Source organism: Poecilia mexicana, unplaced genomic scaffold (genome assembly GCF_051168715.1).
Source record: "Poecilia mexicana isolate PSO_F unplaced genomic scaffold, ASM5116871v1 scaffold_17, whole genome shotgun sequence".
Taxonomy (NCBI): Eukaryota; Metazoa; Chordata; class Actinopteri; order Cyprinodontiformes; family Poeciliidae; genus Poecilia; species Poecilia mexicana.
Window position 1 is genome coordinate 2,600,906 of NW_028263386.1, and position 13,017 is coordinate 2,613,922.

Here is a 13,017-nt window from a genome sequence, read left to right on the forward strand (position 1 = left end):
TTCCCCATTTAGCGCCTGTCCACACACTCCAGTTCATTCAGGGGCGTTATTGAACCAATTTGTGGTCATTTGTGTTTTTGTATTAAAAAAATGTTACATTGACAGGAAATATTAAAATATTACTGGGTAATTATGTTCCTGGAAGACATTGCCAACTACTTAAACCCACAACTACAGAGTCTTGAAGTGAAAAAGACACCTATTAATGCTCTTAATAGAGATTGGAGAGACTCCAATGGAAATGAGATTAATGAAATTATCTGTTAGCACATTGGAAGAAAATGTAACTTTTAGAATTTTACAAAAGTGTTGGGAATATTCAAAATTCCAGAGTGATGGATTCAGATTGACTTAAATGGGCTAAAATGTATGGATTAGAGAACAAGGAAATTGTGCAGTTTAATGTGATTAGTATTGTTACTCCATGGCTATTTCCTGTAGGTATATGTAGACATGAAACTTCATAAAATGAAAAATGATTGGAATTTAAATGAAGTAGGGGTAAAGACAGACACGCATTTAAGAAATTCACATTCTGATTACCTTAAAATATATTCAGATGGTTCTAAGAATTTAAAATGATGTGGGAAAAGAAATATATACACCAGATCTGAAAATATATATTTCCAAATGATTATCAGACTAATTATCTGTTTTTACAGTGGAAATGGTGGCAGTCATACTAAACTTACAGTAGGTTGAGGAGGTTAGACCAGATAGGGAGGTGGTATGCATGGATACCAAAGCAGTAATAGAAAGTAATCCAGAAAAACAAAATAATAGAAAACATTTAGTATTAGAATTTCAGCACAGTTTATTTAGGGGTGGCACTGATTCTTGGTTCTGTTGGGTACCAGCACACGAAAGTATAAAAGGCAATGAAAAGGCAGACAATTTAGCAAAGAGGGCTTTAAGTTGGGCAATAACAATTACAATACCTTTTGGAAAAGAGGAAGGAAAATCAGTTGAGAGTAAAATAAGAATATGGCAAAAAAATAGAATGAAAATAAAAATGAAAGGTGTTTATATAAAATACAAAAGTTAGTACTGATTAAAAATATTGAGAGAAACAGAAGGGAATAAATAATAATGAGATTAAGAGTAGGTCATACCTGTCTAAATGACATTTTATGTTTAATAGAGAGGAAAAATAATGATAAAAGTGAAGGATGTAGTGAAAGAAAATATAGAACATGCATTGATGAATTGTAAAACACATGAACCTGATAGGGAGAGATTGAGAAGAATGTTTAGGAGGACAGGAATGGAGTCTTAAAGGAATATTGGGAAATGAAGGAAACATAGTGGATATTTACAGTTTCAGGAAAGCATTATTTATCTTCAGAATACAAAATGTAAAAAGCAGAATTTAATGGTTGTAATGCTATTCATGTACAGTTGGTGGCGGCATAGCTTAAAGTTGCTTGCGATCCGCCATAATAGAAAGGAAGAAGAAGAAGCCTGCATATGCTAAGCTAGGTAGCTGCTGCATTGTCCCATCTGAGCTAATATTTCAGCAACCATGTCTTCAGTTCAGCATCTCAGAGAGTTTATCAGAGAGCGACTAACTGCTGCTGCTCAAGAAATCTTCACAGAGGTTGAAAAAACCATCATTTGCTACGAGGAAGAGCTCGATGCTCAGCGCAGGATGATGGGGATCGACTGGAAACCAGAAATTAAGCTTCACAGAGTCGGTTCGGAGCTACAAAGTTCCGGTAGGTCTGGATAAAGATGCTGATGTTTTCACAGCAGACAGAGATCCGTCAGCGGCGATAGTTGCTGCAGCTCCAGCTGCGGTTAAACGGAGCTGATTTAGCTGCTAGCTCTGATGCTACAGAGGTTGATAACTTTGTAACTCGGGACAAAATATTGCAGCACAAACAGAAAGCGTGTTTACGAATCAAGCCCCCTGACTAAATATATTACTTCAATTGTTATAATGCTGGAAATCTGGAATATACGGTGAAATCTCTTCATTTGTAAGCTAAAAAAAATGCATGCTGTCCGTCCACACACCTTCCGCTCTGAATTCAGCAGTGGAGGTTATGAGGAAGGAGATGAGGAGACGCAGGATGACAGGATGAGCTGTGTTGTTTTTCATATGGTCACATATGAAAAACAATAAACGTGCAATATTTCATTGTTTCTTTCTTTTTTTAAGTGAGCCACAGAGCCACTTGCAGACCTGGAGCTGCAGCTGCAGCCCTGAACTACCAGATCAAAACTGTGATCTGTCTCTATTCAGCTGAAGCTAAAGTGCTACATCTTCATTTATAATTCATTGTTAAAGGTAAAAATTGGGGGCTGTACAGTGGTGCGGTTGGTAGAGTTGTTGCCTTGCAAGAAGGTCCTGGGTTCGATTCCCGGCCCAGGGTTTTTCTGTATGGAGTTTGCACGTTCTCCCTGTGCATGCGTGGGTTCTCTCCGGGTACTCCGGCTTCCTCCCACAGTCCAAAAACATGACTGTCAGGTTAATTGGTCTCTCCAAATTGTCCCTTGGTATGAATGTGTGTGTGCATGGTTGTTTGTCCTGTCTGTCTCTGTGTTGCCCTGTGACAGACTGACGATCTGTCCAGGATGTACCCCGCCTCTCGCCCGGCATGTTAGCTGGAGATAGGCACCAGCACCTACCAACCCCACTAGGGACAAGGATGTATAGAAAATGGATGGAGGTAAAAATTGGTCTAAATTATGGGTGCCCAAAGTCGGTCCTCGAGGGCCAGCATCCTGCATGTTTTAGTTCTCTCTGGTAGTAACAACCTTTTCAGATGTCAATGTTCTTCTAAGGTCTTCTAACGAGCCATCGTTTGATCCAGATGTATTAAACCAATGAGAGAACTAAAACATGCAGGATGCGGGCCCTTTGGGCACAACTGGTCTAAAGGACCAATTGTTATGGTAAATAATAATAATAGTAATAATAATAGTAATAGTAATTATTGTTATCCTTTCAGTTCAGGGGTCCAGACCAATTCTACAGGTTCACAGGGAAACTGTCAAAGTAGAAAATGGTTTTCTGCAGATCTATTTTTCTCAAATATGTTTAATGAAATATCTCTCCATCACTGAGGAGTGTTTCTGTGGGACATTTCTCAGTTAGACGGATCAGGTGACTCCATCCTTGACGAGAGGACATTACATTTCTCCCAAACATCCAGTTTTTGTAAATGTAGTGTCTGATGGTTGTTGTGGAGACCTGATGACTCCAAGACAGGGTTTCCCCCAGAAAATTTGCTAAGCCTGGTGGTCGTGGCATCGAGGTGGTCCAACGTGTTTTTGTATTAAAAGATATTAAGTAGACAGGAAATGTAAAAATATTACTGGGTTATTTTATGTTACGGGAAAACATCGCCAGTGAAACAATATCTAAACCCACAACTACAGAATCTTAAAAACAAAAACAAAAAAAACATTAAAATAAATATAAATTATTTGCACTTCTGATTACATATAACATTTGTTTATTGAGACTATCAGTGCTGCCAAATTCGATTTAGTTGCTTCATCATACATAAATTAAAATATATATTATATATTAAAAGTCCCAACTTTGCATGATTTTGTAAATTATGATAATTTAATGCAAAGTTGGCATTTTTAATGGACTTTCAATGCAAGTTTTAGAGCATTAGAAGTGTCATTATTTACCAAGTGACACTTCAGGACAACATTCATGACATGAACAGATGTTCATGTCATGACATAACATCTGTCAGTCTTATGCACACCCCTTCAAATAAAGTGTTACCGTTTCCTCTCTTTTAAACAAATCTTTTATAGTAGATGATTTGATTTTAGACCCTAAACTGGATTGGTTGCTTTCAACAGAAACTTGGTTGGCTGCATCAGATGCATCAGGTGTGCTCACTGAGACCTCCGCTCAGTTTGAAATGTTCTTTTTATGCTCGAAGTGGCAGGAAAGGTGGTGGTACTGCTTCGATATTTAATAATTCACTGGGTGCTGAAGAGATTTCATTTGAGCAGTACCCTTCTTTTGATCATCATTTAAATCTACTGAATGTTGTTTTTACCTGTGGAAACACTGGACAGTTTCGCTGCAGGGACAATTTTGCCTCATGGAAGGGTGTAAGATGCAGCCTGAGTATTGGGACCGGGCCAGGGAGACCTGGAGATGTTTTGACCCACACCACCATCCCCCTCAGTGTGCGGTGTTGAGATAACATCATCCAGCCTCATCTCTCACCCTTCCAGTTATTAATCTAAATCCACAGTCGGATCAGTAATGAATAGGTTTTCAGTATTTTCTTGGATCCACTTCCTTTTGAACATCAACACATCTTATTAAATAATAGGCTCTTCTCTTTCTTCTTTTGAACAGTAATTTAGTGAAACAAGTTTCTATGTCTAATCACATTTATAATCCAGAGAACCAGAATGCTATGTTTTACTGATTAATGTTACTACACAGTCTGATCAACTTTAAAAAGTGAGGTTACAAGTAAAATTAAAAATTTATATTTTCTTAACGTAGGATGAGTTCTTCACTGTATGAATGTCCTAAAATTAAACATTTAATTGTAAAAAATAAAATAAATAAATAAATGAGTATGAAACTGTACTTCTGGATTAAAATCTTTTGAACATTTTTGCCACAGCCGTAATGTAGTGTGGAGAATACTTTACCTGTTTTTCTGTTGAACTCTACATACTAATTTTAGATGAACTTATATGATGCCTACAGACCAGAATCTCCAAGAAAAACCAGGTTGACCCATTAAATAGTCATCAATTAAATTATATTAATGATGTCATCCTTTGTTCCCACAGACCTCCAACAGCCAAGTGTCTCCAATGAGGAGGAAGCTAATCCCATCCTGCCATCCATCCTTGCAAGTAGGTCCAGTCAGGACCAAAAAGAAGCAGAACATCAGTGGACTGAAGAGGAACAGATGGAACCACAACCTAAATGGATTAAAAAAGAAGAGGAGGAACCAGAACCTGCACTGTTTAAACATGAGGAAATGGAATATCAACTAACATATGTAAGAAAAGAGGAACTAGATTCTTCAGTGCTTCAACATGAACAGCAGCCACCAGAACATTTACCAACTGGACAGGACCAGAAGGACCTCTGCAGCAGTCAGGAGGGAGAGCAGCTTGTCCAGAAGCAGTTTGTTGCTTTGACTGAGACTTCTACTCTTCAGGGAGATGATATGAATGAAGAAGAGACAAGAACAGAGCAGCTTTCCCTTCATATCTCTGCAGTGAATGAGAGCAAAGATCAGGAAGGAAGCAGCTCCTCTGAGTCAGAGAGTCAGTCTGATACTGGAACAAAGAAAATACCTTTCAAATGTGACATATGTGGGAAATGTTACACACATCTGTGTAACTTGAAAATCCATCACAGAACTCACACTGGTGAGAGACCTTTTTCATGTGAAACATGTGGAAAAAGTTTCTCTTTAATGAATGTTTTAAATCGGCACAAGAAAATTCATACAGGTGAGAAACCTTTTTCATGCCAGTCATGTGGAAAGAGTTTCTCTCGAATTAGTAACTTAAATGTCCACAAGAGAATTCATACAGGTGAGAAACCTTTTTCGTGCCAGTCATGTGGAAAAACGTTCTCTCAAATTAGCTATTTAAATCACCACAAGAGAATTTATGCAGGTGAGAAGCCTTTTTCTTGTCAAACATGTGGGGAAAGGTTCTCTCAGATTTGTGACTTAAATTGTCACAAGAAAATTCATATAGCTGAGAGGCCTTTTTCATGCATGTTATGTGGAAAAAGTTTCTCTCGAATGGAGGTCTTAAATCATCACAAGAGAATTCATTCAGATGAGAGGCCTTTTTCATGCAAGTCATGCGGAAAAGGGTTCTTGCGAATTGGTGATTTAAATCGTCACAAGAAAATTCATACAGGTGAGAGGCCTTTTTCATGCCTGTCTTGTGGAAAAAGCTTCTCTCGAAGGGATAATTTGAGGATTCACATGAAAACTCATACAGGTCAAAGGCCATTTTGAAGCCAAACTTGTGGAAATGTTTTCTCTGAAATTGACCATTTAGATATACTCAGGAGAACCCACATGGGTGAGATGTTTTTCAAATGAAATATGGGGTGAAAAATATCTTTCATTATGGTAAACTGAATTTCCATGTGAAACAAATAACAAGTACATAAGAATGATGGAGTTGCAGAGGTTTCCAACTCAATTGCTCAACATTTAATGTCTTGCAGGTTTTAGATTCATCCCTGTTCCTGGTGCGCCATGACAAAAAATAAAATTATTTGCCTCCTGCACAGCTGTCTCTATTTTTTTGAGTCTGTCTGACCCATTAAAACTGTAGATGTAAATCCTGGCAACTGCTTTGTTTTCTTTGGTCCAATACTGATACCACCACAATATTTACTGCTTGTGAATTACACATGCAACAGTCTCCATACAGTCTGCAATATTCTATTCGAAGCAAGATTAAAAGACATGAACGAACGTGAGCATCTGTTCATGTCATGAATGTTGTCCTGAAGTGTCATTTGGTAAATAATGACACTTCTAATGCTCTAAAAGTTTCATTGAAAGTCCATTAAAAATGCCAACTTTGCATTGAATTATCATAATTTACAAAATCATGCAAAGTTGGGACTTTTAATATATAATATATATTTTAATTTATGTATGCTGAAGCAACTAAATCGAATTTGGCAGCATTGATAGTCTCAATAAACAAATGTTACATGTAATCAGAAGTGCAAAAAATTAAAAGCAAAAAATATTCTAAACATTCTTGAAATAAAAAACTAAGACACTTAAATATACATTACTATTATAGAACATTATAAGTTATAATGTTTAAATTTACACTGAAATTAATTTGAGATTATTGAACACAGCAGATTTCTGAATAAACTAATTTTCATGATTTGTGGCTTCCTGAAAGGTCTCACCTGACCAGCAGCGGTCACAATGTGAAAAATGTACACAAAGCAACCCACCCTTCTCACAAAATGCTCTGTAGTTGTACTTCAATTCATTTAGGAGAAGAGGGGACAAGTTAGGAGGGAAAGTGGCAAGATAATCTCTAATTTATATCCAAATTAAGGTAGGATACTAACTGTTCAGACCGATACACGTGAGCTATAGAATTAGAGCTTAAAATATATTTGATCATCTTAATACGTAAATGTTAAATTATTTAACCAAGAACATAATTAATTCTTTCATAATTATTACAACTTAAAGAAATTAGTGCCCTTAAAATTTAGCTACATTTGAGAAATGGGTGTTTTTTTATGGAAATCTGTGAGTTTTAAATTGGTGAATTGTTTTGATTTGGCCTTTTGATGCTGTCACAGTTACCTGAGTGAAGTTGGCCCCCCACCTTCTTCAAATCAGACAAAATTGGTGTCAAACATTTGTGCTATGTTTGTCCTGGTTTGTGCAGCAAAAATTTTTGTTTGTGCCACTATCATTTTAAAGATATAAAGAAATGTTTCTAGAGGTCATCAAAGGTCAACCAGCCCCCCGCCCAACTTCTTCAAATCAGACAAAATGGGTGTCAATCAACTGAGCTACGTTTGTGCTGGTTTGATACTGGCACAAACAAAGAATTTTGCTGCACACACCAGCACAAACGTAGCACAAACATTTGACACCAATTTTGTTTGATTTTGTAAAAAGTGGGGGGCCGGTTGACCTTTTGACCTTTACACTTTCATTAATATCTTCAAAGCCAAAGCAGCGCAAACGAACATTTTTACTGCACAAACCAGCACAAACATAGCCGAATTGACTGGCACCCATTTTGTCTGATTTGAAGAAGTTGGGCGGGGGGCTGGTTGACCTTTGATGACCTCTAGAAACATTTTTTTATATCTTTAAAATGATAGCGGCATAAACGGAAATTTTTGCTGCACAATCCAGCACAAACGTAGCACAAACGTCTGACACCGATTTGTTTGATTTGAAGAAAGTGGGGGGGCCAACTTCACTCAGGTGTCACAGTTGGTGGGAGCTGATGCTATTCACTCAGATGGATGCTATGTGGTTGTTTGAGAACAGGACACAAGGACATGATTGCACCAAGAAATGTTCATGATTTCAAGAATTTGTAATAAAAAAAGAGAGTTTCGGGAAGAAGACGGCGGTTGTTCTCTTTTTTTCAGAGGCTGTTCATCTTTACAGGCTCTCCACCAAGAACAAAGGGGAAGCAGAGACACATCAGAAGAATAAAAGAAACATCATTTGTTACAACTGTCCACTTCCAGCTGAGACGTGCAACATTCCCATTGAAAAAGGGAAAAGTTGTCAGCTCATGCTGGATTAACCATAGACATAATATAAGGATAGACCCTCATGGACCGCTCTCGCCTACTGTCGCTGACGAGATTTAGGGCGGCCATCTTGGAGCGGTACACCACTCCACTCAGCGTTATGTGTTTAGCTGGCACAATGACGTATCAGCGGATTTAATCGATCATGACACACTTTTTTGTTACTGTAAACCATATTCAAACATCTATCAAAGCAACATTTATAAACAATTGTATTTTTTAAGTATGTTTTTAATACATAGTTCATCATATTTAAATATGCTTAGTGGCTATAACAATAGAACAGGAATAGAATATTCTGATATCGATGAATGAAGAGCATATTACAAAGCACACAGCCGTTCATAATTTATTTAATAAATTATTTAGTAATATCAATATATATTTATATAACTATACAAACACTAATGAATAAAGATTAATAATGGCACAAATAAATAATGAGTAATAGTGAATAATATATATATATATATATATATATATATATATATATATATATGTGTGTGTGTGTGTGTGTGTGTGTGTGTGTTTATGTTTTTCCTGCGCCGGAGCGGCCAATGCGGGGTCTACTCTTATATTATGTCTATGGGATTAACCACTCGGCTACCGTGGCCACGTGACTTCCCGGCAGTCTGTTTGCCTCTGAGCAGAGGAAGTCCTGCATGTGGTCCTGCCCACTCTGTCATTTTGCGGCGTCATAGCACGTGTCCGAGCACAGCGGGACAGACTGCAGCTGCGGTGTACTGTAAGTTATTTTTCATGGATGTATAGCATATAAATGTGTTTATTCTTCGAAAAATAACTAACTTAACCGTGAAATGGGCCAGTTAATGTAACTTAGAAAGCACATACCTTCGAAAATAACCGTGTGAAAGCTGCTTTCACTCGGTTAGTTTTCATACCGTAGCTAATTGTTGCTAATTGCTGTTAACTATTTATTTAACTGCTATACTTACCCGTGTGTGTTAATTTAACTGTCATACTTACCCGTGTGTTTATGTAACTGTTGTACTTACCTGTGATACTTGTGTTTTGCTTATTTTAAGTGACTTTACATCTTTTTTCACATCAATTGGTTATATTAAAACAAGTAAAACTGTCTTTTCTCATTGACAGATTCAGCAGACGTATTAAAATGGCTCCTCCAAATACTCCAAGCTACTGCCCTATTTGCCAGTACAAATACTTGTACTTGGGCAAACACCTGGAAAACAAACATTTAATAAAGAACAAAGCAGAAAGGAGGATCCTTATAAATTATGGAAGGGGGCGGGTTAACATACGGGGCATGTCCTGCCCCATAGAAGAATGCAAGTACTCCAGATCAAGGGTGGATTCCCATCTCAAGCAGGGACACCCTGAACTAGATGCTGCAAAAATCCGGGACATCATCCAGGACATTAAGAACTGCTGTGTTGTTGACCAACTGAAGGCACTGAGGGCTAACAACCCTCAACCTCCTATGATGTCCTCCCTGGACTTGGACTCAGAGGACCATGAAGAAATGCTTGTAGATGTTGCCACGACTGATTCTCCTTGCACCTCCTCCTCCTGCAAATTAGTTTTAGAAAACAAGAAACTCAAAGCAGAGCTCAAGTCCTTGAGGAGGAAGTATAAGAGTCAAGTTCGATGGGCAAAAAAAGCAAGGAAGAAGATAATGACATTGGAGCAGGTATGTAAAAGTCATTACCATATTCAATTACCTACCTGAGTTCCTGTAATACAGGCAGGTATTTCATACCTGCCATTAGAGAGCAACTGTGACTGCTGCCAAGTGTCACTGAGCTCTGTGGTTCTCCCTGGTTCCTACAGACCCAGGAATGCCTTTTAGAATGTTAAACCTTACCCGTTCACCTTCAACAGGCCTCCTCCTCGGCCCCCCCTGAGCAAGAGCTCTTCCAAGAGGAACACAGCGAACTTGAATTACACAGAGTCGGTTTGGAGCTGCAAAGACAAAGTTCTGGTAGGTCTGGATAAAGGTGCTGATGTTTTCACTGAAGACAGCAGACAGAGATTCGTTAGCAGCGATAGTTGCTGCAACTCCAGCTGCTGCTAACCGGGGCTGAATAGGAACTCAGATGCTACACAGGTTCATTTTAGGCCAGTCTTTGGGATCTTTTGTTGGATCCACTTCATTTTGAGCCTTATTTCAGTCTTATTAAGTATTGTTCTCTTCTCTTTCTTTGTTCAAGAGAGGCTAAGAGTATCTCATCACATTTATAAGTCAGAGTACCAACATGCCATATTTTACTGATTAAAGATCTAAAAAGTTAAGCTACATATGAGGTTATAGTGTGATTAAAAACATATAGTCTTAATGTAGGATGAGTTCTTCACTGTATAGATTCTGTAAGATTAAACATTTAATTGTAAATTAAAAATATGAAACTACTTCGGGCCAAAAGTGTTTTGAATATTTTTGCCACAGATGCAAACTTGTGTGCAGGACACGTTACCTGCTTTTCAGTTAAACTTTACAAACTATCTTTAGATTAATAGTTAATCCCTATCATGCCTACAGACCAACATCTCCAGGAAAAACCAGGCTGATACCTGAGATAGTGATCATTTTAATTATTAATTATTAATGATGTCATCTTTTTTCCCACAGACCTCCAACAGCCAAGTGTCTCCAATGAGGAGGAAGCTCCTGTTATCCAACAAGTCTGGAGCCTGGCAAGTAGGTCCAGTCAGAACCAGAAAGAAGCAGAACATCAGTGGACTGAAGAGGAACAGATGGAACCAGAACCAAAATGGATTAAAAAAGAAGAGGAGGAACCAGAACCTACACTGCTCAAACATGAGGAAATAGAATATCCACTAACGTATGTAAGAAAAGAGGAGCTAGATTCTTCAGTGCTTCAACATGAACAGCAGCCACCAGAACATTTACCAACTGGACAGGACCAGAAGGACCTCTGCAGCAGTCAGAAGGGAGAGCAGCTTGTCCAGAAGCAGTTTGTTGCTTTGATTGAGACTTCTACTCTTCAGGGAGATGATATGAGTGAAGAAGAGACAAGAACAGAGCAGCTTTCCCTTCATGTCTCTGCAGTGAATGAGAGCAAAGATCAGGAAGGAAGCAGCTGCTCTGTGTCAGAGAGTCAGTCTGATACTGGAACAAAGAAAAGACCTTTCAAATGTGACATTTGTGGGAAATGTTACACACAACGGTGGAAGTTGAAAAACCATTACAGAACCCACACTGGTGAGAAACCTTTTTTCTGCCACTTGTGCGGAAAAAGTTTCTCTCAAATTGGTTCTTTAAATTGTCACAAGAAAATTCATACAGGTGAGAAACCTTTTTCATGCCAATCATGCGGAAAGTGTTTCTCTCAAATTGGTCATTTAAATCGTCACAAGAAAATTCATACAGGTGAGAAACCTTTTTCATGCCAATCATGCGGAAAGTGTTTTTCTCAAATTAGTAGTTTAAATGGCCACAAAACAATTCATACAGGGAAGAAGCCTTTTTCATGCAAGTTATGTGGTAAGAATTTCTCTCGAATTAGTTATTTAAATTACCACATGACAGTTCATACAGGTAAGAAACCTTTTACATGCGTGTCATGCGGAAAGAGTTTCTGTCGGATTACTCGCTTGAATTGTCACAAGAAAAGTCATACACGTGAGAAGTAGGCCTATCACTATAAATCAATCGCACGATGAATAAAAATAAGCTGGATTATAATATTGCTTGTTTGTTTTCATTGTCTCTCTTTCTACCACTACGAATGACAAAAAGTTTCACTCTGATGCCTCGAATTGCTCCCTCCTCTCGTTTCCTTGGTAATGGCTAAACGCACAAGGAGCTAAAACTTATGAGATAAGGAAAACATGTTCTGTAGTTGTGCCAAAATGATTTCAACTAAATATATTAATGGATATTATGGTATATTTTGTGTTTGAATTGTTAAAATAGACAGCTACACACCATTTTCATCTCAAATACTCTCAAGTACATAAGAATGACATAATTGGAATTGCCTAGTCCAGAAGTCTCCCACCCAAATCCTCAACATTTAATGTCCTGCAGGTTTTAGATTCATTCCTGTTCCTGGGGCACTGCCAAGAATTTTGGGCTAATCCCATGACAAACAAAATTGTGTTCCCACTGCACAGTTGTCTCTCTTCAGTCTGTCTTGACTCATTTAAAGCGGGACTGTAAATCCTTAAAACTGTCTTGTTTTCTTTGATCCAATACTGGCACCACCACAATATTTACTGCTAGTGATTTGTACATGTAACAGTCTGCATACAGTTTGCAATTCTCTATTTGAAGTCAGATTAAAAGCAGGAAAAGTCAGGAGAGAAAGTGGCAGGATAATCTCTAACTTATATCCAAGTTAAGGTAGGATACTCGGTGTTGAAATCAACCAGCCTCCAGTCCAGATAGGAGGCTGATTTTTTTATTATTTCAGTAAAATTGTTTGAATTCTTGTCTGAAACAAATACTGCAGTTTAGTTGTGTAATTGTATAAGGAACAAAGAAAACAATTCCTCCATTGAATGTCGTTAACTAGCCTAGCATGTCACTAAAGAGTGCTGCTCACCTTTTCAGAACAGGGAGAAGTTAGCTAGTCTGGGAGTTAGGACCCTGCCAAACATGTTAGGCCTTCACCGACTTTTTAGTTGCCCATTTATGGATTTTTTTTAGTGTGGCGCATATCTTTGAAATTTGTTAAAGTATATTTAGAATATTCAAAAACATTTCAACTGGTTTGGAA

At 37.9% G+C, this 13,017-nt stretch overlaps 1 protein-coding gene and 1 pseudogene across 2 annotated transcripts; both read left to right on the forward strand.

Annotated features, from left to right (window-relative positions):
* The first annotated feature begins 1,421 nt into the window (after nucleotides 1-1,421).
* LOC148154527 (uncharacterized) lies at nucleotides 1,422-5,931 on the forward strand (annotated as a pseudogene). Its single transcript, XR_015765768.1, has 2 exons — nucleotides 1,422-1,715; nucleotides 4,789-5,931. The product of XR_015765768.1 is annotated as an uncharacterized LOC148154527 (transcript).
* A 2,973-nt stretch (nucleotides 5,932-8,904) lies between these two features.
* LOC148154528 (uncharacterized) lies at nucleotides 8,905-11,981 on the forward strand. The gene is made up of 4 exons (XM_088014401.1): nucleotides 8,905-9,038; nucleotides 9,410-9,965; nucleotides 10,157-10,256; nucleotides 10,905-11,981. The coding sequence occupies exons 2-4, from the start codon at nucleotides 9,429-9,431 to the stop codon at nucleotides 11,927-11,929; spliced, it is 1,662 nt and encodes a 553-aa protein (XP_087870527.1). The 5' UTR covers nucleotides 8,905-9,038; nucleotides 9,410-9,428; the 3' UTR covers nucleotides 11,930-11,981.
* The last annotated feature ends 1,036 nt before the right edge of the window (nucleotides 11,982-13,017 follow it).

Excerpts from the sequence above, each read along its gene's own strand:
- LOC148154528 (XM_088014401.1), top strand. The coding sequence starts at position 9,429 with ATGGCTCCTCCAAATACTCCAAGCTACTGCCCTATTTGCCAGTACAAA. Across the intron at positions 9,966-10,156 it reads AGATAATGACATTGGAGCAG|GCCTCCTCCTCGGCCCCCCC; the intron begins GTATGTAAAAGT and ends CACCTTCAACAG. Across the intron at positions 10,257-10,904 it reads GCTGCAAAGACAAAGTTCTG|ACCTCCAACAGCCAAGTGTC; the intron begins GTAGGTCTGGAT and ends TTTTTCCCACAG.